This window comes from Gossypium arboreum, chromosome 5 (genome assembly GCF_025698485.1).
Source record: "Gossypium arboreum isolate Shixiya-1 chromosome 5, ASM2569848v2, whole genome shotgun sequence".
In the NCBI taxonomy this organism is placed as follows: domain Eukaryota; kingdom Viridiplantae; phylum Streptophyta; class Magnoliopsida; order Malvales; family Malvaceae; genus Gossypium; species Gossypium arboreum.
In genome coordinates, this window is record NC_069074.1 from 82,468,443 (window position 1) to 82,494,941 (window position 26,499).

The 26,499-nt window shown below is 36.6% G+C and overlaps 2 protein-coding genes and 1 non-coding gene across 3 annotated transcripts; all 3 read left to right on the plus strand.

Moving 5' to 3' along the window:
* The first annotated feature begins 616 nt into the window (after nucleotides 1-616).
* LOC108464915 (receptor-like protein 6) lies at nucleotides 617-3,562 on the plus strand. Its single transcript, XM_017765199.1, has one exon. It carries the CDS (start codon nucleotides 617-619, stop codon nucleotides 3,560-3,562), a length of 2,946 nt encoding a protein of 981 aa, XP_017620688.1.
* A 12,397-nt stretch (nucleotides 3,563-15,959) lies between these two features.
* On the plus strand, nucleotides 15,960-16,066 carry LOC128293597 (small nucleolar RNA R71). Its single transcript, XR_008283778.1, has one exon. It is a non-coding gene; the product is annotated as a small nucleolar RNA R71 (small nucleolar RNA).
* A 7,485-nt stretch (nucleotides 16,067-23,551) lies between these two features.
* On the plus strand, nucleotides 23,552-25,925 carry LOC108464914 (receptor-like protein 35). The gene is made up of 3 exons (XM_017765198.1): nucleotides 23,552-23,762; nucleotides 24,172-25,145; nucleotides 25,251-25,925. The coding sequence occupies exons 1-3, from the start codon at nucleotides 23,552-23,554 to the stop codon at nucleotides 25,923-25,925; spliced, it is 1,860 nt and encodes a 619-aa protein (XP_017620687.1).
* Nucleotides 25,926-26,499: the final 574 nt, after the last annotated feature.

The following is a 26,499-nucleotide window of genomic DNA, read 5'->3' on the forward strand; positions in this document are numbered from 1 at the left end:
ATTCTCATGAATCAAAAATTTTTCTAAACTCGTGTTTTATATATATTATAAATCAATACAAAAAAAAAAAAGACGTGCCAACACCAGAAAATATATTGCAAGGCACATTGCAGAAGATGATCAACGACTTGATTCGAATTTAATTATGTAGATTATAACAAAATAAAATGGAATAGATGTTTAAATGCCAACAATGGTAACTGTTTCACCTATTTCAACATTAGGCCTAATTGTTTGGTTAAAATATAAGTCATGGCGAAATAATAATTCATTTATAATATATAAATCAAATGAAGACATGCATTAGCTTTATCCTTCTCACCTTTGACCTGTGCTTTTGACGCCATTTATACTAAATTAACTTATTTTAAGGAAACCTTATGAGTGATAATGCCATATGGAGTCAATACAACCATGGGTTGCTGTTAATAAGTATAGATGTCCGGCCATTGCTGGATGTGTCCAGCAAGATAGAAACAAAAAAAAAAAAAAGTACTAAATGAATTGACGAATGGCATAAATTGGTAGTGGAATTGTTTCCATTGGAAACTTAAATAAGCAACTACACAACCAAATTCTTTGTTCATCTTTTTTCTATTGAGTTCATAAGAGAAAGATGTTATATTTAATCCTATGCTTGCTTTTGGGCTTCTTCAGCTCTTCATTGCTATCCCTTTCTTTGTCTCTTCCTCCAACACATTTATGTCGTCCCCAACAGAGTTCTGCATTGCTGCAATTCAAGAGCAACCTTTCCCTTTCCATTAGTATTTGTTCAAAAGAAGTTCACATTGTTTCTGTTCATAAGATGGATTCTTGGGATGAAGGTACTGACTGTTGCAAGTGGGAGGGTGTGGTGTGTGATAACAAGAAAGGCAATGTGATCGGCCTTGATCTCAGTTGTAGTGGACTGATTGGTTCTCTCAAATCAAACAGTTCCCTCTTCTCACTTCAAAACCTTCAGTGGCTTAACCTTGCCGGTAATTATTTCGGCAACTCTGAAATCCCATCTGAGTTTGGTAAGTTGAGGAGTCTAACTTATCTCAATCTCTCTTCCACTGGATTCACTGGTCTTGTCCCACCTGAAATCTCTCTTTTGTCAGAACTAGTTTCGCTTGATCTCGGTCAGAATTATCTTTTGTTTAGGAACCATGATTTTAACATGCTTGTCCACAACCTTACAAAATTAGAAAATATGATCCTTGACGGTATAAATTTGTCTCTGGTTGTACCTTATTCTTTCCTTAACTTGACTGTCTCATTGAAGCATTTAAGTCTTTCTAACTGTGGTTTGCAAGGAAATTTCCCAACCCAACTTTTCCATCTTCCATACCTTCAAAACATCATTCTAAGTAGTAATCCAGATCTCATTGGTTATCTACCAGAAACAAATTGGAGCAGTCCCCTTAGTTTGTTGGATGTTTCAAGGACAAGGTTTTCAAAAGGGTTACCTGGCTCAATTGGTAATCTTAAACACTTGAAAAAACTTAACCTTCATAGATGTGTATTTATGGGGTCAATCCCTTCAGCCCTCGGAAACCTCACAAAAATCACCTTCTTGGATATCTCAGGCAACATGTTCCAAGGGAAAATTATTGATGTTTTTGGGAGCTTAAACGATCTAAGTTTCGTGGATTTTTCCTCTAACAATTTCAGTGGTCTCTTCCCATCATCAGCATTTAACCTCACTAGCCTTACTTCCATGGACTTCTCTTCCAATTTCCTTCAGGGTACCCTTCCCAACAACATAAGTGGACTTTCGTATCTACGAGAACTCAACTTAAATGCAAACTTGCTTAGTGGCAGAGTACCAGGTTGGTTGTTCAGTCTACCTTCTTTGGAGTATCTATATCTCAGCTATAACAAACTTAATGGTCCTATTGACCCAATCCAAGAGCCTAATCTAGTCCAACAAGTCTATTTATATGAGAATGAAATACAGGGAATAATTCCAAGTTCTTTCTTTGACCTCATCAACCTTGCTTCTCTTGACCTTTCATCTAATAACTTGAGGGGAAATATCAAGTCATGCATGCTTGTGAAGCTTAGGAATCTAATGTGGCTTGATCTTTCACATAACAGCTTACTATCATTAACTAGCTGCAATAATGGTGCCAATTCAACCCTACCCATTATAAAGCTGTTTCTTTTCTCTTCTTGCAACATGGAACGTTTCCCAAGCTTCTTGAATGCATCCACGCAGTTGCAAGATTTAGATCTTTCTAATAACCAAATTCATGGTTCTATTACAAAATGGGAAGCCGAAGGATGGGAGGGCTTGGCCACTTTGAACCTTTCTATGAACTTCTTGACTAGCGTTGAGCAAATTCCAGGGAAGCATCTGTTTATTCTGGACCTTCGCTTCAATTCACTTCAAGGACCACTTCCAACTCCACCACAGGCATTGCATTATTTCTTAATCTCAAACAATGAGTTGGTTGGAGAGATCCCTTCTAAGATTTGCAATTTGAGTTTTGTTTCTGTACTTGACTTGTCTACTAACAAGTTGGGTGGAACTATTCCAGATTGTTTTGGGACTTTTAGCGACCAGCTTTTAGCGGTTGCTTTGGGAACACTTAATCTCAATGGTAACCAACTTGAGGGATCAATTCCGCAGTCATTAAAGAACTGCCACAACTTGGAAGTTTTAGATTTGGGCAACAACAAAATAAATGATACATTTCCTTATTGGTTAGTTATGCTTCCACATCTGCAAGTTCTTGTCCTTCGGTCTAATAGATTCCATGGTGACATGCAAAATTTCAATGAAACATTTTCCTTTAGCAGCCTTCGAATGATTGATCTCTCTCCAAATGGGTTCACTGGTCACATCCCACCTGAGCTATTTGAAAATTTAAAATCAATGAAAGATATTCCGGTAGACAAAAGTGGTCCAAATTACATGGGAGGAAATTATTATCAAGCCTCTATAATTATAACAATGAAAGGGTTGGATTTCAAACTTGAGAGAATTTTAACTTCTTTCACAGTTATTGATTTTTCAAGCAACCATTTCAAGGGGTCAATTCCTAAAGAAGTTGGAGAACTTAACTCACTCATAGTGCTCAACTTTTCGCACAATAGCTTAGCAGGTAATATCCCACCATCATTTGGAAAAATGGCAGCACTTGAATCATTGGATCTCTCGTCAAACAAGCTTCAAGGAAGAATCCCAGTGCAGTTAACTGACTTGACATTTCTTGGAGCATTGAATCTTTCTCATAACAATCTTGAGGGGCAGATACCATTAGCTAATCATTTCGATACTTTCTCAAATGATTCCTTCGATGGAAACTCAGGACTATGTGGATTTCCTTTGTCAAAGAAATGTGGCAACAATCAGGAACCAAAATCACCTCCATCAACAGTTGCGGACGAATTTGAAACAACACTTGTTTGGAAAATTGCAGCAATGGGTTATGGAAGTGGACTAGTGCTTGGATTGAGTATTGGATACATAGTTTTCACAACTGGGAGACCCCGTTGGCTAGTGAAAATGATCAAGCGAAACTCAAAAAAGAGAATGAGAAGGAGGATCCATCGAAATGGAAGGAGAAAGAATTAGCAATGGATTGTTTCTAGCATATTTTCCACAATATTTTCCATGTATTCTAGTTATAATCAAAGTTTTCATGCATGATTTTCAATAAAAAAAATTAGACATGTCATGTTTCTCCTCAGTATAAAATTGGATTATTTTAGACTGTTTTACAAGGCCATTTTCCAAGTTTATTTACGGAAATGGGCTAATTTTTTTATTATTTATCGGAAATGACTGAAAATGACAAAATGCATCCACATAGGAGCAATTTTGGGTGAAATTTCAACAAAATGAGCCCCTGGGAAAGCGATTTTGCTATGTCAGCATAAAACGCGTTGACGTGGAAGCATTTTGATAACGAGGCAAAATCGCTCCCCCAAGGGCACGTTTTGCTCCATGCTTTTTTTCCCTAACGGCTATTTGATTTTTTGACCATTGGAGGGTCCAACGGTAAAATATATATATTTATAAAAACCCCTCCCTCATATTTTTTCGCACAATATTTCTTCAAATTTTGGCAAAAAAGCTCTCAAATTTCTCCCTAAATTTCTCAAATCTCTCAAATTTCTCCTTAAATTTCTCAAAGCTCTCTTTAATTAATTATTTCCTTTAAATTTTTTTCTAAATTAGTATTATTTTTTATAATTTCAAAAATATTTAATCGTGTTAGTAATGGTCGGGGAATTAATTCATCTCAATCATAAATATATCCCCGGAAATGGTAAGAGTTAATTTTAATTTTTGAATATTATTTAATATTTTTTCATTTATGTAATTTTAATTAATTTTTATTTTATAATTTTTTATAACAATCTGTTGATCGGGTGCTACAATGTTATATTTCGTAATATGTCTGGTCCTCCATCACCCTTGATAGAAAATTACTTGAGGGAATCAGGTTTTTGGCACATGGCCACTATAGGCCGGAGGTGCAAATTGGACCGGAAACTCATTAGCACGTTAATAGAGAGGTGAAGACCCAAGACGCACACATTTCATCTTCTATGCGAAGAGTGTTCCATCACTTTGGAGGATGTGCAGTTACAATTGGGATTGCCGGTGGATGGGTCTGCACTCACTGGGTCCCTTCAATCTGCTGATTGGGGAGCCATATGCTATGATCTTTTGGGTGCGATTCTGGATAATATTTACGGAGGTCGGATCGAGATGGGCTGGTTATGAGACATATTCTCATAGTCAGGGAATGATTCGACTGAAGTAGAAAGAATACGATATGCTCGGGCATACATCTTTGAGATGAATAAAGGTTATTTGATGTCGGATTTGTCACGAAAACTCGTACATTTGAGGTGGCTGCTGAAACTCGTTGATTTTAGAGCAGCTGGCAAATTTAGTTGGGGGTCTACCGTGTTGGCAACATTGTATTGGGAGATGTGCAGGGTGACGCCACCAATTAAAGCAAAAATCAGAGGTTGTCTATCACTGCTACAATCATGGGCTTGGTTTCACTTTCCATATTTACGTCCTCGAGTGAACCACCTATATACATTCTCACTCATTACTAGGTAAAATTTTTATTTTATTTTACAATTATTACATAGATTTAAAATAATATTGTATGCTAAAATTTATTTAATTAGGTGGAACTATTCGACGAGTTATGTTGGAATATACGACTTCTATTAGACCAAATGTCGAAAGCGCAATTAAGTATTAAATAAAATATATATACATAAAATAGTCGTTTCATAATTAGTATTTAGTATTATGTACATAACTAATATTTTTATCACGTTCATATAGTTTCAATGGACACCATATGAGGATTCTACAATTCGGGCAGTAATTCCGGATGAATTCTTTCAAAATCTAAACATTTGGCCTGTTAAGGTCCTATTGGTCAACCATGCTACTATCGAGATGCACCAGATGGATAGAGTGTTGTAGCAATTTGGATTCTTACAACCGATTCCTGAGGCACTTAAGTTGCTCGATGGTGAACACAAAATCGACTTACAGCAATCGAATACGAATTGGCCGGTATTCTTCTCAAAATATATCAAAATTTGGGAAAATCGGTATGATCATATACCTAATCGCGAATCGATCATCATTCTTGAGTTAGCGTGCGGGCCGGATTACATGCCATGGTTTAGGATCCATGACAAGCTATATTTGTTGTCGGAAGAGCAGATTTGTCGGCAAATTAGTGTCGAAAGGGAACGACGGGGCCCTTTAAATCCAAGGAGAAGGGATGACAGCACGGGCCCATCAACAACCCCTACACAATCCCCAGACCCAACTCCTCAACTGATGACACCCACACCATATCCCCTTCAGATTACGTCAGATGTGTATCCTATCCCTTATATGTATCCTAACCCTTATATGTTTCCTTTTCTTAGTCTTATGCCAGGTTGGAATGCATGGCCCAGTGCATCTCTTTTCCCAATGACTTTGAGTCAACCGACGATATATAGGCCATCGTCACTGAAGGGATGGCACAAGGCACCGTCGGGGAGCTCACCTCATTACCAATCCCCACCCCTTTATGAGACTCAAAAGCCTTCGCCGTGGGTGATGCAAACAGCTCCACATTCTTTATTTTATTAAGGTGGGTCATCCTCCCAACACCCACAATCGGAACAACCACAACCCCTGTTGGAGCAACCACAACCCCCGCCGGAAGCTTAACCAAGGAGGAATCTAGCGCATAATCATCGACCACCCCCATGCGGCACTGATTCCCACTGGCACATATATTGAATTTTTTAATATATTTGTACAAACTTTTTTATATTGTTTCATGTAACAAAATAAAAGTTATTTTTAATATTTTAATAGTAAATTTTTTTTATATTTTTAATAAAATAGAAGTACTTTTGAACAAGGCAATAGAAATAATGCAACATAGTTTCATTACAACAATTATCAACTATTTCAGTTTGGACATAATCGAATTGTATGACCTAGGTTCCTACGCCATCCGCACAACTTCTTTTGGTTCATTCTTCCTCAGATATCCATAATATTTATTCTACTCGAGCAATGTCGACCTTTTGGTTTGAGACGCAATTCTTTATCCGGTAAAAACTTAAACGGAGCAAGCGATACAGACAACCACTTACATTCATCTAGGACCGGTGGGAATATGTATCTCCACATATTGTACATGTATTCTATTTCATACACTTCGTCGACATATCTCATGGGATCCAAACGGAGATTCTGACAAGCTACAATTGCATGAGTGCATGGATAGCGAAGTGAAACAAACGCCCACAGTCGCAAGTTCTATTTCTCAGGTGTACATGATATTGTCCGTGACGGTCGTGAAACTAACTAACAAAATTTGACTAAGGCAAGCGCACCTATCGAACAGTAGTATAGTTATGGTGAGACTGGAAATATCGTATCTACAAGGACTAAAAGTACCAGTAATTACTATCTTTTTATTATCTAGCCTAAGATTTAAAGAATGTTTTTAAACTAAAACTAATTATCTAATTAACTAGGATTACGACAAAGATTAAAGTTGGAAAATACTTTTCAGAAAACTGATAGAGAAGACAATACCCAATAAAGAATCCTCCTAGACTTCACTTATTACTTCTGAATTAAATGAACTATTGACTTGACTTAATTCGTATAAATCCCTAATTTATGTTAATATCTCTCTCAAGACTAAAAACAACTGACTCTAGGTTGATTAATTGAAATTTCTTTCTAATTAAAACCCTTATTATCGCATTAACTTGATCTATGGATTCCTTTATTAGATTTGACTCTAATCCGGCAGGTTTATGTTGTCCTATTTCTATGATTGCATGCAACTCTGCTTAATTATGAATGATCTACTCTTAAACAGGGACTTTTGCTCCACTGAATATGCATATCAAAAACCTGAATTAATATCCTGGAATATTAAAGCAAGACTTAGAACTCACAATTAAGAATAAGAACAAGTATTTATCATATAATTCAAATAGTAATAAGATTCGTCCTAAGTTTCATCTCCCTTAAGTATTTAGGAAGTTTAGTACATAACTATAAAGGAAAACATCTCAAAATTGGAAAAACAACAAAACATAAAGAACCCAAAGAACTTCTAAGTAAATTGAATGGAGATCCTCAGTTTTGAAGTAGATCCTGCTTCCGAGCTAATTCCGATGGCTTTCTTTCAGTATTTTCTGCCTTCTACTCTGCTTCCCCCTCCAATCCTCTTTTAGAGTGTTTATATAGACTTTCGAATGTCCAAAATAGCCCAAAATTAGCCTTTTCTGAGTAGAATTAGACTTGGGCTCGACAGGGACACGACTGTGTGAAAGTGCTCAGGCCGTATGCAATTTTGACTTGGTTTAGTGTCAACACGGCCATGAAACACGGGCGTGTGGATCACCCGTGTGGAAGTGCCTAGACCATGTGCCATGCTGAATTAGGCCCATTTTGTCTGTTTTTGGCCTATTTCTTGCTCCTTTCACCTTCCAATGCTTGCCTAAGTATAAAACATGAATTTAAAGGATTAGGAGCATCGAATTCAATGAAACCAAAGAAAAATCATCCATAAATATGCCATGCATGGGGTAAAAATATGTTATATTACGGTTTATCAAATGTCCCCACACTTAAGCATTTGGTTGTCCTCAAGCAAAATCCTTAACTTACAATTAAAATAAATTCTTCTCAACTTATAATTCTCATCAATAATGTTCAAAATAATTCACAAGTAATCATACATTAAGAGCTTAACTAAAAGAACATTAAAGTTTCAAACAAACCAAATTGAACATTTCAATCATAAAATCGTAGGTATCCCCCTTTATCTAAGTAATTACCTTCAATTCCAAATTGACAAGGGTTGACATCCTCACTAAAGACTCACTCTAATCATTCAAAGTGTTTAAGGTTCAATAATTAAGCATTCAATAGTCAAGCATGAAAAGTTATTACCATAGGCTTGCATGAAAATCAAATCTCCACCACTATAATAAGATGATACATAAATCAAAAGGTCTTTAACCGGGTTTAATGGGGCTTGGGTTAAAGGTGTGGACAAAGGCTGAAAAAGAGGGTTAGAATCGAGATTAATTTAATAGGTTACCAAACTTAGAAAAAATGAAACTAATCACTGAATTACAAACAAGTGCTAGAATTAAGACTAACCAAACTAATGAAGTGAGCTTTTCTCTGAATATAATGACTTTACTTATCCAAGCTCTTTAGAACAATATGTAATTGAATGAATATAAATATACAGGTTTTTTTTTAAATAAGAACAAGTACTTAAATAGAAAGTACATAATAAGAAATAATTTAGCAACTGGAATAAACGAACATAATTAGGTAACTAATCAAATTAGATCTCGATAAAAAGGAGTCAATGAAAAAGGGAAATTCTTAATGAATCAAAAAGGGTTAAGTTGTGGGTTGACATTTAGGGGAAAATCAAAAAAATAATAGTTAAGACTCAAATGGGTTCACTAGGGGTCAATTATGTGGGTAGGCTTTTTATGGGAAAAAATGGATTAAAATGTAAGTGCCTTTATCATTTCAGTATATCAAATCAAAAGTGTGGTCTCGACATGTATAATCAATGCAAGTTCTAGAATAACAAATCAATGTTGACGTAACGCCCCAAATTTTGGGAATTCTGTGAATGTTGGCATAGGTTTAATTATGTTAGTGGGCCTCTAGAAGGCCCAAGCTTAAGATAGAACCCGGTAATTTTAGTTAATTTTTGTTCCATAAGAAAAAGTGAGTGAAATTATGAAATAGGACCTATGTGAAAATGTTTGAAAATGCTATAGGCTAATTTGTAGTGGCCAAATAAATAGGAGTACAAAATAGGAGGATTTGCATGTCAAACCTCCCATTTTACATGAAGTGGCCGGCCATCATATTGTTGAAGACAATATGTGCACTTGATATCCATAATTTATGGTACAAATTGATAAAAATTGATAATGGGTTAGGTAAATGTTCCATGATAATGGGTTAGGTAAATGTTCCATGATGGGCATTTCATGTCTTTTGTATTAAAGAATTAAATGGATGAAATATGAAATTTTATTAAAAGAAAAAGGGGTGAAAAGAACAAAGTTTTGTCCATCTTTGTTCTTCATAGCCGAAAGTTAGAGAAGAGAAAGGAGAGGAGAAAGCTCTTGAATGTTCGGTCACTTGGGGAAGAAAGTAGAAGGTAAGTTCATGGTAGTTTGCTTCTATCTTGATGGTCATGAGTTCTTCTTGATTCTACCCTAAGTCATGAAACATATTTTGGTTTTTGGTTGTGTTGTGAGCATTTGGTCATGAATTAAAATGAATGAAATGGTTGTTGTTTCATGTTCTTTTGATGAAAAATGGAAGATAGGTGAAGTTGAGCCAAACAAATGAGCATGCATGTGCCTTAGATGCTAAAGGGAAAAATCGGCTAACATGTTGTGCTTTAAAATGATGAAATGGAGATTATACTTAAGTAAATTCATAGATATGTGATGATTGATTGGTGATATACATGTTTAAATAACATGCATGCAAGATAGGTGTGTGAAAGAGTGATTTGGTAATAAATCTGCTTGGGACAGTAGCAGTAACGTGACTTTGGAAAATCACCATAAATTGTGGGAGATGAATTAGAAGCTGAATAAATTATGTAATTAAAGCTTAATGAGTCTAGTTGCAAATTAAATAAACAAGAACATATTTTGAATTCTGTACAATGAGAAATTTGATTCGTAATGAAGAGTGGTCAGATTAGTCAAACAGTGAAACATGGGAAACTTTGAGAAAAATCTGGTATTGATTGGCTAAACCAAAAATTCTGAAAATTTTATGGATAGAAGATATATGAGTCTATTTTCAGGAAAAATTAACAGCACTTGATTTGTAGTTTCGTAGCTCTAGTTATAAATGATTTAGTGACTGTTGCTCAGGAAGACAGCTTGAAGTGAAATTATGATTATGTGGTAAACATTGACAAAAATTTGTTAATTACTATGACCTGTAGGTGTGGTTGGCCGAATATTGTAAGGGGTTAATACGTAGTTTGTATTTGAATAGTTAGATTAACGTGTTAGTAATCCAATTGTAGGCGGTTCATGTGTGGATCTCGTTAGCATATCGTCGCAAACAGGTGTGTAACTAACACCCTCTTTCTTAGTCTAGATCGGCAAAAGCCGAAAAGATGAAATGCCGAAAACCAGTATTTTGTAGATTTGTGAGTGTGCGAATGCTCGTGAGGTACATCTATTAATGTTTTTGGTAAGCTGCAATGTTTGGACTGCAAAGTGCATGATTCCTGTGCCCTCGATATTTTTGGGCTTAATAGGCCAAAATTGGAATGATGGGCCAACGGGCCCAATTCGGTAAGAACCCTCGGTAGTGATTCTGTTATTACGTGAAAGGTAGGAATATGCATGAAAAACCCTAAAATAAATAAATTACTGAAATACCTTTAAAAGTGGAAAATTTACAGTTTTACCCCTAGGAGATAAATTATCGAAATACCCCTAGGTTAAATTGACCTAAATGCATGTTTGATCGTTGTTATTTATCGCATGCCATGTTGTTATTATCGATGCATGGACCGGGATATTGACGGAGGAAGTACTGAAAGTGGCTTGTCCACGTCTTGGAGGCTTTGCCTCAATTTATTTGTTAATCGAGCAACAATCTTTTATGCCAGAGAGTGTTAAATTGGTGGGTTGAGCTATTCCCACATGGAGTGTATGGCTGGTACGGGTAGAGTGTGGTGGTTGGTGGGTTGAGTAGTCTACCCAAATGGGCTTGTATATGTTATTGATGTTGCATGTATTTTGAAATGGGCCTATGGGCCATACTGTTATCTGAATAAGAGGCTAAGGCCTAGTTTACTGTAATCTGAAAAAGGCTCTGGCCCAGTACCACTGTTACCTGAATTGGGTTAGGTACAATGGGCTTGAGCTGACTTGGGCTTTGAATGGGTTTTCCTTACACACTGAGTTTCCCCAAACTCACCCCTTCTTTAACCTTGCAGGTGAGCCTTGATGTGGATGACTTGGAGCCGGAGGGGATTCAGAGTGGCCATGGTGAATACTTTTGGGTTTGAAAAAGAGACTGGTTTTCTTAAGTTATTTTTAATTACTGTTTAATTTTTGGGTTATAATAAGGCCATTTTAACTTTATTTTCTTCTTTGATTTTCTGGGATTATATTATTTTAAACAACTTTAAATTGATGGATAATAATTCAAATGGGCTAGACTTAGGGCGCGATTTCAAAACAATACTTATTTTTTTTAAAAAATAACACGACGTCACGAATATTCGATTTACCAAAGATAATCACTCAAAGAAATTTCAACTTGTTATAACCAAGTGTGGCAGTGGATGTGGGCATGTCTAGGATTAGATCCAATCGGAGTGCTTGGTACTTAAGCAGCCTTCATGGCTCACCTTCTCTTTTCCGGTTTCCTACCTGGTGCCCAGCTTCCATTCACTTGGTTAGTTTGACAAAAGTCGGCTTTTAAAATACTGAAAAGGGAACACGGGTTTTTGACTTCAATGTGGCACGTCGAATTTGGGCTTAACGTCTGGGCCGGGTTTGGGGTGACACACTCATAACCAATAAAATCAGTGAGCAAGAAAAATATATGCTCTAAAAGGCTCAAAATCTCACGAAAGTTATGGGTATTTGATGTCAATCCTGTAAATTCAAAACTTCAAGATAATACCTCAATTCAGGGAAATAGCCTAGAAATTTTAACTCTCAAAAGTAAACTTATCATGCTTGATCCTCTAGTATCTTAAAGTTTAAACAATCAATGCATCGTTACCTATGATTTAATTCAAAACAAATCAATAAAAATCATAAATAAATCAAAATTCATTCTAATAGTGATATGAGAAGATTATTTGAGAACAAGATAAAAATTCAGGGATTTCTTGATAATTACAATAAATAACCTCCCCACACTTAAGATGTACATTGTCCTCAATGTACAAAGATAAATAATAGAAATATAAGCATAATATTAGAAGAGAGGGATAGAAGTGAAACTGCCCTGAATTTGGATGTAGTCCTTGAAAGAGCGGAAACAAGTTTAGAGACAATGAACGTGATGTGTAAGTGACATATAGACAGAGGTGAAGGTGGTGGTAGAGGTTGGGTTCCACAATCACAGTGCCCAGCGAATAGGTTATCATGGTAGTCAGTGTCGTGGTAGCTATGGTTGTGGTCGAGTAGGACATGACAGTCGTGGGGGACTGTTTGTATATTTCTGAGTAGCACCAATTGACTGAACCTTTTGAAACTAAGATGCCATCAATAATGTTTAAGGGAGTTATATTATTAGGGATATTATGGTTAGTAATAATGAAATAACTAGCTAAAAGGAAATTCAAATTATACTAATAAAGGTCTTTTAAGAAAATGATAAATAAAGATAGAAAGAAATGCAAAAATAAAAATCAAATAAAAAGAAAAACAAATCGAAAAATAAATGGATTCAAAAGTCCTCATCGATAGTTGGATCCTGAGGTATTGGTGTTGGAGGCAATATGTGAAAATGTTGGCAAATTTGTTGTAGAGTCGCCTATGTGGTGTGTTCCTAGCTCGTGTTTTTCGTGAAATCGAAGTCAGTGTTGCACACAGTTCATTGGCCACGCCCACGTGCCCAGGCCGTGTGGTGCTCACGGCTGCGTCGCACGGTCGTGTGCACTTTCGTTCGCTTCACCCACGCTCGTGTTAGGTTCTCCACGCCCATGTGCATGGCTTATGCTTATGGGTTCATGTTTTAAGTCAATAACGCACACGGCCTTCAGACATGCCGTATGTCTAGGCCGTGACCCACACGGCCACATCTCACGGCCATGTTATTCTTCCTTTCGTTTCTCCCATGCCCGTGTTCAGTCCAACATGCCCGTGTCAATTGATCAGTATTGCGCACGACCTTTAGGTACGGCCGTGGCCTACGCCCGTTGTCAATTTTGACTTTGTTTATCATTTCAATTTTTGGGCAAGTTCTGACACGGCTTCAAGCACGCCCACGTGACAATCCGTGTGACTCCCACGACTGCCTCGCACGGCCGTGGTGATTTATCATAGGCCGTGTCTCTGCTGATCTTTTTGGAAATTAAGGTGCAGTCTTACCACGGTCTGGGACATGCCTGTTTCCCTTAACCGTATGGTGCACACGGCCGTGTCGCACGGCTGTGGCTATTTATCGTAGCCCATGTGTCATCCTGTCTTGGGAAAAATATTTGTCCTGTTTAACACGGCTAAGGCCACGCCCGTGTCTACTGCCTGTGGGGATCCCATGGCCTAAAGCACGCCCGTGTGCTAGGCCGTATGTGCCAAGAACATCTGCAGTTATACTGTAAAACAAATGGAAAAACAAACTAATTTACTTAGTGAGGTTAATACTCAGGTTGCCTCCGGATGAGCGCTTATTTAGAGTCTAAGCTCAACTTACCTCTCATTGGCATGGTCAAGGCGGATCACGGAGTCGAGAATCCTCTTTCTCACTATCAATTCTATCATCCACATAAAGTCTAAGTCGAGTAATATTTACCTTAAAAGTGCCGAATTGAGAATGATTTACCTCGACTGTACTGTATAGGAAAACATTCAGTACTGTGAAAGAAGTTGCCCCGTTTGCATTAAGCTCTGAAGTAGCAATTCGGGGGTCCTTTTCATCTAACAATACTCTATCCCCGACCTTAAATTGCGTTATTTCATCCCTATGCTCATCATGGTATCGCTTTGATTCATCGTGTACTTTTGGTTTCTCCTTGATATGTGTCCACCATTCATCTAGTTCATCAATTGTAGTCTTCGTTCCTCATAACTCGTTCTATTTTTGTCACATGGACTAGAATGTGGCTCCTTAACGTTTTTTCTAGGTGTTTCCTGCAAAGAAATTTGTTCCATAATGTTATTCATATCAACAGAACTTGTATAGTCATCTTGCTTACTAGATATTTTAGTCGAATCACAAGCTTGGAGAGTAATGATGTCATCTCCTACATGAAGTATTAATTATCCTATGCCAACATCAAATAGTCCTACCAGTTGCTAAAAAGGGTCATCCTAAAATCTAAGGCACGTCATTATCCTCTTCCTTGTCTAAAACAACAAAATCAATTTGGAATATAAATTTATCAATTTTGACTAGCACATCTTCTATGATACCCCTAGGAAATCTAATTATTTTATCTGCCAGTTGAATGCTCATCCTAGTTTGTTTTGGTTTCCCAAGACCTAGTTGTTTAAACATTTTATAGGGTATAACATTAATGCTCGCCCCTAGATCAGCCAACGTATTATTAATATTTAAACTACCAATTAAGTAATGAATCGTAAAACTCCCTGGATCTTTCAACTTGTTGAGTAGCTTATTCTGTAGAATGGCTGAGCAAACTATGTTTAATTCCACATGCGACGCATCATCTAACTTTCGTTTATTAGCCAAGAGCTCCTTTAAAAATTTCTCTGCTTTTGGCATCTGCGAAAGAGCTTCAATAAACAGTAAGTTAATATGTAATATTTTTAATAATTTAAGGAATTTACCGAATTGTTCGTCCGTGTGGTCTTTCCTTGTCGCTTTAGGATATGGCACACGCGGTTTATACTCTTTACTTACCGGAACTTGTGTACTATGATTCATCTTATCCTTACCATTAATCACTACAACCTCGTGCCTTGTTTCAAATTTAGATTCAACTAACCCTTCTTCATCGCGCATAGTGATGGCATTGAGTTGCTCCCCTGGGTTAGTTTCTGTGTTACTGGGCATGCTACCTTGTGGTCATTCAGAAAGCAACTTAGCAAGCTGTCTTATTTGAGTTTTGAGTCCTTGAATCGACGTTTGTTGATTTTTAAGTGCTGTTTTGGTATTTTGAAAATGAGTTTCTGACACTGAGATGAATTTTGTGAGCATCTCTTCAAGGTTCAGTTTCTTCTCTTATTGGTGAGGTGGTTGTTGAAAACCTAGAGGATGTTATGGTCTTTGATTTCCTTGACCACCCCATGAGAAATTGGGGTGGTTCCTCCAACCTGCATTATAAGTGTTACTATACGGGTTATTTTGAGGTCTAGAATTATTATCTATATAATGGACTTGTTCCTCCTCGGTGCTAGGGTTGAAGGATGGATAATTTGTATTATGCACTCCTCCTTCATTTGAATCACACCTCATCACTGGATGTACCTAAGTAGAACCATACAAACCATCAATCTTCTTATTTAAAAGTTCTACCTGGTTAGATAGCATAGTGACCGCGTCGAGGTTGAAAACACCAGCTACTTTTGTCAAATTCCTTCTCATAACTTGCCACTGATAGTTATTCAGTGACATCTCTTCAGTAAATTCGTAAGCCTTTTCAGGTGTTTTATTGTTTAAAGTTCCACCAGCGGTTACGTCGATCAATTGCCTTGTTAAGGGGTTCACACTGTTGTAAAAAGTCTGAACCTGTAGCCATAGAGGTAACCCATGGTGAGGGCACCTTGTTACTAAGTCCTTATATCTCTCCCATGCATCATAAAGAGTTTCTAGATCTATCTGCACAAAAGAAGAGATATCATTCCTCAATTTAGCTGTTTTAGCCAGCAAAAAATATTTAAGCAAAAATTTTTCGGTCATTTGTTCCCAAGTGGTGATTGACCCTCGCGGTAACGAGTTCAACCACTGTTTAGCCTTATTCCTCAATGAGAATGGAAACAACCGAAGGCGAATGGCATCGTCAGAAACGCCATTGATCTTAAAGGTGTTGCAGAATTCCAGAAAATTCGCTAAATGAGTGTTTGGATCCTCGTCCTGCAAACCATCAAATTGAACAAACTACTGTATCATTTGAATCATGTTAGGTTTTAGTTCAAAATTATTTGCAGCAACAGCAGGTCTCACTATACTCGATTCAGTTCCTGTTAAAGTAGGTTTAGCATAATCATAATCTACTAGATTTGTAGCAACCACAGGAGGTAACAGATTATTCTGATTATCAGCCATCTCCTCGATGTTATTGGTGTCGTCCTCATGCCCTTCCTCTATGTATTGTAGGCTTCACCTTATTTCTCTTTAATTTCTGCGAGCTGTGCTTTTGATCTCACTGTCGAAAAGTAGAGGTCCTGACGGGTTTCTTCTAGTCATAAACTATAGAAACCTGCCAGAAGTAAATAAAAGAAAATTTTAGAAAAGAAAAATTAAACTAAAAACAAAAAGTAAATTGCAATAAAAGTAAAAATGGCTAAAGTAATAAAAATCAAGCATTCCTAATATCTTAGTCCCCAACAACGGTGCCAAAAACTTGATGGTCGTGAAACTAACTAACAAAATTCGACTAAGGCAAGCGCACCTATCGAACAGTAGTATAGTTATGGTAAGACCGAAAATATCGTATCTACGAGGACTAAAAGTACTTGTAATTACTATCTTTTTATTATCCAGCCTAAGATTTAAAGGATGTTTTTTAAACTAAAACTAATTATCTAATTAACTAGGATTACGATGGAGATTAAAGTTGGAAAATACTTTTCAGAAAACTGATAGAGAAGACAATACCCAAGAAAGAATCCTCCTAGACTTCACTTATTACTTCTGAATTAAATGAACTATTGACTTGACTTAATTCGTAAAAATCCCTAATTTATGTTAGTATCTCTCTCGAGACTAAAAACAACTGACTCTAGGTTGATTAATTGAAATTTCTTTCTAATTAAAACCCCTACTGTCGCATTAACTCATGTATGGATTCCCTTATTAAATTTGACTATAATCCGACAGATTTATGTCGTCCTATTTCTAGGATTACATGCAACTCCGCTTAATTATGAATGATCTACTCTTAAACAGAGACTTTTGCTCCACTGAATAAGCACATCAAAAACTTGAATTAATATCCTGGAATATTAAAGCAAGACTTAGAACTCACAATTAAGAATAAGAACAAGTATTTATCATATAATTCAAATAGTAATAAGATTTGTCCTAGGTTTCATCTCCCTTAGGTATTTAGGGAGTTTAGTTCATAACTATAAAGGAAAACATCTCAAAATTGGGAAAACAACAAAACATAAAGAACCCAAAGAACTTCTAAGGAAATTGAATGGAGATCCTCAGTCTTGAAGTAGATCCTGCTTCTGAGCTGATTCCGATGGCTTTCTTTCACTATTTTCTGCCTTCTACTCTGCGTCCCCCTCTAATCCTCTTCTAGAGTGTTTATATAGACATTTGAATGCCCAAAATAGCCCAAAATTAGCCTTTTCCGAGTAGAATTAGAATTGGGCTCGACAAGGACACGGTTGTGAGAAAGTGCTCAGGCCGTGTGCAATTCTAACTTGGTTTAGTGTCAACACGGCCATGACACACGGGCGTGTGGTCTACCCATGTGTCGCACACTGGCGTGTAGATCACCCGTGTGGAAGTGCCTAGGCCGTGTGCCATGCTGAATTAGGCCCATTTTGTCCGTTTTTGGCCTGTTTCTTGTTCTTTTAGCCTTCCAATGCTCGTCTAAGTATAAAACATGAATTTAAAGGATTAGGAGCATTGAATTCAATGAAACCAAGGAAATATCATCCATAAATATGCCATGCATAGGTAAAAATATGTATGTATTAAGGTTTATCAGCCCACCAGTAATACCTTGGTTTGATCTGTCAAACTCCGTCACACGAAACCATATGTTGACGCAATCGTGACACACTGTGTGCATGGCGTTGGCCCGCGCCTTCGCCTTGTTAATTTCTTACAATACCTTCCAAAACCATACATGGCCTCCCTGTATTTGGCCTTTATAACTCACTGCTTTCTTTGAAAATAGTACCGCCAAATGAAAATATGTCTCTTGCACAACCGAGGTTATTGGCAAATGACTCGTTCCTTTTAGAACAGAATTTATGCATTCGGTCAGGTTTGTGGTCATATGACCATATCGTAGGCCGCCGTCGTATTCTTGTGTCCACTGTTCAAAAGGTATGTTACAGAGGTAGTCTGCACCTTGTTCGTTAACTGAACACAAAATCCCCAACATTTCATGAAAATGGTCCTTATTGATCTCGTACCCTGCCAATATAAGTTGAAAGTGAAAATTACATACCACTATTCCATTCAGAATAAATTGAATATTACAAATGAAATTATATTAATAGAGATTAAATACCCATGTTGGTCACTTGCCGTCGTTCAGTGGTAGACCTATATTGCCCGTAGTAGTTGGACGCAACGTGCCTTAGACAATACCGATGGTGTGTGCGATCCCATAAGCTTCCCTGTCATTCAGTTGTGGCAAGTATTCCAGTGCCCCAATTCGATATAACGTAGAGATCAGGTTGGGGGCATAGATGCCTTCTTAACCTAGAAAAAAAGAAATCCCAGTTATCACCTGACTCCCTTGATGTTATTGTAAACGCAATTGGAAGGATTCTCCTACTACCATCCTATGCCACAGCTAGTAATAGCCTATGGGTATATCTACCATACATAAAGGTATCGTCAATTTGTACCAATGGCTTGTAGTACACAAATGCGTCCCGGCATTACTTAAAGCTCCAGAACAGATGCTTGAACACTTGGCATCCACGGAGCAATCGGTTGTTGTAGTACGTTGGGACCATTTCAAGGTCTGTTATGCAACCTTGGACGTACCTTTCTAGCACCTGACATCACTAATACACCTTATTATATGAAGAATCCCACCTACTATGCATCTTTTCCAAAGCATTCTACTTAGCTATCCTAGCCTTACAGTAAGAGGGCGTATACCTCAATTGGCTACGAATATTGGCAATTAAGACCAACACAGAAGTTCTGGGATCCACCTTCAACATTGGTAGTATTAAGCTAGCTATCATTCTTGAATCCATCTTGGGATGATCTTGTGAAACACTTGTCAATAGAGTACGTTAAATAATGCAACATTAAGTAATAACATTATTATTCAAAAACCCTAAACACCCAGTAATACTGTACCGGCAACACATGTATGTGGACCTTTGCACTTTTTTATCTCCCACAAGCTTGTCTTTTTCCTAATCGAAGCCATGATTTTCCATAAACATGTATCATATTGCACTGCACACTTGGCCTTGAACTTCTCAGATTTGGATTTAACCATGTTGTAGTTAACCCCGTGATTGATGCTATATTATTTTAATGCACCAAGAAAACTATCTTTACTAGAAAAATCCTTATCAACTTTCAATTCACCCGAATTCAATGACGAAGTTGTACGGTCACGCCTTCTATGTGGTAGATCTAGAAACTCCAACTCATCATCTGCTGATATATTAACATTATGCATGTCGACTAGAGGCGAGTACGCCCTGAATAGTAGATCTTCTTCTTCTTCATATGAATCCCTTTTAATGACTTCAGGTTTGGATGGAACAAGCTCCAGTTCAGAAAATAATGCAACTTCTACACCATCAGGGCTAGGCTCTCGAGGTGGATCCACATCGAACTCATTATCCAACCCACCATCATTTGCAACGTACGAAGTCTCCTACCAGGTGGACGTCATAGGGAGTACATCATCCCTCCTTGTATACATTTCGTAACGTTCCTAATCAAATGTGGATTTCCAACCACTAGAAGTGGATGTCATTCCCCAATACGTATTTCCAGCATCGAACATCGACCCACCGATGTGCATGTCCCATCCACTAACCGAGTGTCGTGCAGGAGTTGTGTATTCTATACTGCCACCAAACACGGGCACTTCTGATTTATGCCTCCCACTAACCAAGTGTCGGGTAGGGGTCGTGTATTCCTCTCGAATAACAATAGATGTTGAAGTCGCAAATGCTTCATTTGGCAATGAAAATTGTACATATAACTCAAGATAGAGTGATCCACTAGCAAGATGAGTTTGCACCATCACCTCCAAGCTACGACCACCTCTGATATCAAATGAGTCACATGTCACGAGATCAATCGAAGCACAAAATTGATACTTAAGAGAAGAAACTCTCATTGGAGTCGTTCCAAAGATTTTGTGCTTAATTCTTTTACGAAGTTCTTTCAAATCTATGTTCTGGTTAAAAACCAGTCTCGTTGTGTTCTCCGATAAAAAAACAACGCCGTTCTCTGTGTCACGAACCTCACCATCATAGTAAATAACAACACTAATACCTTCACTCATCTTCAATTTCTATTCTGCTTAGCCTCTCTAATTTTTCTTGTTGTAACTTATGCAACCTGAGAATGAAATTGGGCTCATTTATAGCCTAAGGCGAAATAGGAACTACTGTAGAAAAAGGAGTTTTTTTCATTAATTTTGCTGACAGTGCATCTTGCTTGAAGTGTTTTTGACACTATTTACCCAGAGACATCTTCTCAAAATTATTTTTTCAGGAACTACTGTAGAAAAAGAGCATCCACGTGGGAGCTTTTTCATCAATTTTGCTGACAGTGCATCTTGCTTGAAGCGTTTATTCTTTTTTTAGGAACTACTATAGAAAAAGAGCATCCACATGGGAGCTTTTTTAATCAATTTTGCTGACAGTGCATCCTACTTGAAACGGTTTTGACACTATTTGTTCAAAACCGTCTTCTCAAAATTATTTTTTCAGGAACTACTGTAGAAAAAGAGTGTCCACGTGGGAGCTTTTTTCAGTAATTTTTGTGACAGTGCATCCTGCTTGAAGCGTTTTTGACATTATCTTTTCAGAACCATATTCTCAAAATTAATTTTCCTGAAACAACTGTGGAAAAAAAACAAAGTCCTTATTGTCAATATAATTTTCCTTAAACCCTAAACCTAAACAAAATATTATTTAAAAAACTAAACCCTAATTTAATTAGTTTTTTAAAAACTTTAAACCCTAATTTAATTTATTTATTTTAAATCCCTAAACTCTAATTTAATTAATTTTAAAAAACACTAAATCCTGATTTTATTTTTTAAAATTCCTAAAACCATAAACCCTAAATTATTTTAACAAAATTCTACTCTACAACCTTAACCCTAAATTATTTCAACAAAACCCTAACACTAAAAACCCAAAAAACCCTAAGGACTAAGAATGCAAAAAGCCCTAACCTAGAAAAACACGGAGCAAAACGCGCCCAAAGGTGAGCGATTTTGCCACATCAGCAAATCGCTTCCACATCAGCGTGTTTTGTGCTAAGATGGCAAAACCGCTCCCCCAGGGGAGCGTTTTGCTGAAATTTCACCTAAAAATGCTCCTATGAATGCGTTTTGTCATTTTCAGCCCTTTCCGATAAATAACAAAAAAATTGGCTCATTTCCGTAAATAAACTTGAAAAAGGGCCTTTATAAGTAAAATAGTCATTATTTTAATTATTACAGGAAATATATATTCATTCCAAAGTGATACAATCTCGATTACAAAGAAAATTGAATTGTTTTAATTATTATTTCTAGAAAACCACTTGAGACTCTTGTTGGGTAATAGTATGAAGCAGCCTATTGTCATCTCTTAACATCTAAGAACTATTACCCTAGTATGATTCTTTGATCTTCCACTAAATTAATGAGCCGGTAAGAACTTTTTATCTCTTGACGTCACAATCCAGATTGGTTTGGGGCTTAGGTGTTCATGGATAGGCCATACCAATTTTGGTTTAATTTCCACCTAAATGACTTCCTAAGATTGGTTCAATTGGTTGCTTAGCTTGGTTCAATTGATTTGTATCTATTGGCAAGTCAATTAGTTCAACTCTTATCTTTAAACCAGTACCTTGATCGATTCCCGATCTAATTCTTTTGATCAATGAAATAACTTTTTCAATGTCATCAGGTAGAACAAGCAGAAGATAAAGTTCAAAAATAGAATTAATTATTAGTGTCTCGATCTTGAGAGGGCAAATTTCGAGCATTGCTAGTATTGCTAGACACTATAAAGGAAGAAGAAAAAATAGGAAAAAAAATAAAGAAAGATAAATAGTGTAAAAAGAAAATAAGATAAAATAATTTTAAAGTTGCTATGATGTGGCAGTTTAATATTGGTTGAATTTTTTTTATGAATATAACATTTTGGTGTAAATATTGTAACATAAGATTAATTTGGGTATCACTAGTGACAAAAAATTTAGGTACCAACTTAGGAAAAATGGTGTAATTTAAATATCAATTTATGGATTAAATTTTTTAATATATATACATATAAACATATATATGAATGATTGAAATAAAGCATATACTCTTTTAAAAAATGTAAGTTAAGTCTGGACACTTTAATCACACCATTGGACACACAGAAGTATAGAAAGAGAGCACAAAAGACTTGTTAATAAAATTCGGATTTAACCTATATTTTCAGCGCCTTACCTAGTTATTTAGAGAAAACTTCTCACTATATAAATAAAAATTTCAACTCAATCTACTTTAACTTTTGGATAAATATAACTTCACTCAATTACACTTAACATGAACTCTCTTTTACTCTACCATACCTAAAGGTAGAAAATAAATAACATAAAATTAAAAATACAAATCACTCGAATACTTTTGTAAATGAAACAAATGGTACAATCAGTCTCTCAATAATCCTACAAGTCAACCGATTATTTATAGGCTTTCAAGGCTTTGATATGAAGCAAGAGGGATAAGTATTATATTTACTTGTTTATTTACACCAAGTCAATTGTCCAACAATAAGATAGTTTTTTATTAAAATGATCTGTGATTATCTTTAATTGATTTGTGCAATCTTATAAGCCACGCCATTTTTTATATGATTATCATAATTCATCGGAAAAAGTTTGATTACGACTGTGTCCAAGCAAGATGGAAAGAAAAAAAAGGGTACTCAATGAATTGACGAATGGCATAAATTGGTAGTGGAATTGTCTCCATTGGAAACTTATATAAGCAACTCCACAACCAAATTCTTTGTTCATCTTTTTTTCTATTGAGTTCATAAGAGAAAGATGTTATATTTAATCCTATGCTTCATTTTGGGCTTCTTCAGCTCTTCGTTGCTATCCCTTTCTTCGTCTCTTCCTCCAACACATTTATATCGTCCCGAACAGAGTTCTGCATTGCTTCAATTCAAGAGCAACCTTTCCCTTTCCATTAGTAATTGTTCGCAAGAAGTTCACATTTTTTCTATTCATAAGATGGATTCTTGGGATGAAGATACTGACTGTTGCAAATGGGAGGGTGTGATGTGTGATAACAGGAAAGGCAATGTGATCGGTCTTGATCTCAATTGTAGTGGAATAAGTGGTTCTCTCCAATCAAACAGTTCCCTCTTCTCACTTCAAAACCTTCGATCGCTCAACCTTTCCGGTAATTGTTTCCGCAACTCTAAAATCCCATCTGAGTTTGGTAAGTTGAGGAGTCTAAATCATCTCAATCTCTCTGATACTGCACTCACTGGTTTTGTCCCACATGAAATCTCTCTTTTGTCAGAACTAGTTTTGCTTGATCTCGGCTAGAATTTTCTTTTGTTTAGGGACCATGATTTTAACAAGCTTGTCCACAACCTTACAAAATTAGAAAATATCGTCCTTGACCGTATGAGTTTGTCTCTGGTTGTACCTTATTCTTTCCTTAACTTGACTGTCTCATTGAAGCATCTAAGTCTTGCTTACTGTGATTTGGAAGGAAATTTTCCCACCTAACTTTTCCATCTTCCATTCCTTCAAAACATCATTTTAAGAAATAATCCAAATCTCATTGGTTATCTACCAGAAATAAATTGGGAGCAGTCCCTTTAGTTTGTTGGATGTTTCAGGGACAAGGTTTTCAAAAGGGTTACCCGGCTCAATTGGTAATCTTAAACACTTGAAAACACTTAACCTTGATAGTTGTGTTTTTATCGGGTCAATCCCTTCAGCCCTCGGAAACCTCACAAAAATCACCTTCTTGGATATCTCAGGCAACATGTTCCAAGGGCAAATTCGTGATGTTTTTTGGAATTTAAACGATCTAAGTTTCATGGATTTTTCCTCTAACAATTTTAGCGGTCTCTTCCCATCATTAGCATTTAACCTCACCAGCCTTACTTTCATGGACTTCTCTTCTAATTTCCTTCAAGGTACCCTGCCCAACAACATAAGTGGACTTTCGTATCTACGAGAACTCCACTTATATGCAAACTTGCTTAATGGTAGAGTACCAGGTAGGTTGTTTAGTCTACCATCTTTGAAGTATCTAAACCTCGGCTTTAACAAACTTAATGGTCCCATTGACACAATACAAGAGGCCAATCTAGTCCAACTTGTCGATTTATCAAAGAATGAAATACAGGGGACAATTCCAAGTTCTTTCTTTGACCTCATGAACCTTACTATTCTTGACCTTTCATCTAATAACTTGAGTGGCAATATCAAGTCATGCATGCTTGTGAAGCTTAAGAATCTAAGGTCGCATAATCATTCATTTAACAACTTACTATCATTAACTAGGTGTAGTAATGATGTCAATTCTACCCTACCCATGATAATTAACTTCCATTTCTCTTCTTGCAACATGCAATGTTTCCCAAGCTTCTTGAATGCATCCAAGTCCTTGCAAGTTTTAGATCTTTCTAATAACCAAATTCATGGTTCTATTACAAAATGGGAAGCCGAAGGATGGGAGGGCTTGGACACTTTGAACCTTTCTATGAACTTCATCACTACAGCAGAGCAAATTCCAGGGAAGCATATGTTTATTCTGGACATTCGCTTCAATTCACTTCAAGGACCACTTCCAACTCCACCACAGGCATTACGTTATTTCTGAATCTCAAACAATGAGTTGGTTGGAGAGATCCCTTCTAAGATTTTCAATTTGAGTTTTCTTTTTGTACTTGACTTGTCTACTAACAAGTTGGGAAGAACTATTCCAGATTGTTTTGGGACTTTTAGCGACCAGCTTTCAGCAGTTGTTTTGGGAACACTTAATCTCAATGGTAACCAACTTGAAGGATCAATTCCACCGTCATTAAAGAACTACCACAATTTGGAAGTTTTTGATTTGGGAAACAACAACATAAATGATACATTTCCTTATTGGTTAGGTACGCTTCCACGTCTGCAAGTTCTTGTCCTTCGTTCTAATAGATTCCATGGTGAGATGCAAAATTTCAATGGAACATTTTCATTTAGCAGCCTTCGAATGATTGATCTCTCTCGAAATGGGTTCACTGGTCACATCCCACCTGAGCTATTTGAAAATTTAAAATCAATGAAAGATATTCTAGTAGACAAAAGTGGTCCAAATTACATGGGAGGAAATTATTATCAAGACTCTGTAATTATAACAATGAAAGGGTTGGTTTTCAAGCTTGAGAGAATTTTTACTTCTTTCACAGTTATTGATTTTTCTAGCAACCATTTCAAGGGATCGATTGCAAAAGAAGTTGGAGAACTTAACTCACTCATAGTGCTCAACTTCTCGCACAATAGCTTAGCAGGTAATATCCTACCATCACTTGGAAAAATGGCAGCACTTGAATCATTGGATCTCTCATCAAACAAGCTTCAAGGAAGAATCCCAATGTAGTTAACCAACTTGACATTTCTTGGAGCGTTGAATCTTTCTCATAACAATCTTGAGGGGCAGATACCGTTAGCTAATCATTTTGATACTTTCTCAAACGATTCCTTCGATGGAAACTCCGGACTATGTGGATTTCCTTTGTCAAAAAATGTGGCAACAATCAGGAACCAGAATCACCTCCATCAACAGTTGTGAACAAATTTGAAACAACACTTGTTTGGAAAATTGCAGCAATACGTAGTTTTCACAACTGGGAGACCCCATTGGCTAGTGAAAATGATCAAGCGAAACCCAGAAAAGAGAATGATAAGGAGGATGCATCGAAATGGAAGGAGAAATAATTAGCAATGGATGCTGTAGGGTTTGTTTCTAGCATATTTTCCACAATATTTTCCTTGTATTCTAGTTATAACCACAGTTTCATGCATGATTTTCAATAAAAAAATTAGACATGTCATGTTGCTCCGCAGTAATATAAAATTGGATTATTTTAGACTATTTTACCTATAAATGCCCTTTTCCAGGTTTATTTACGGAAATGGGCTAATTTTTTATTATTTACCGAAAATGATTAAAA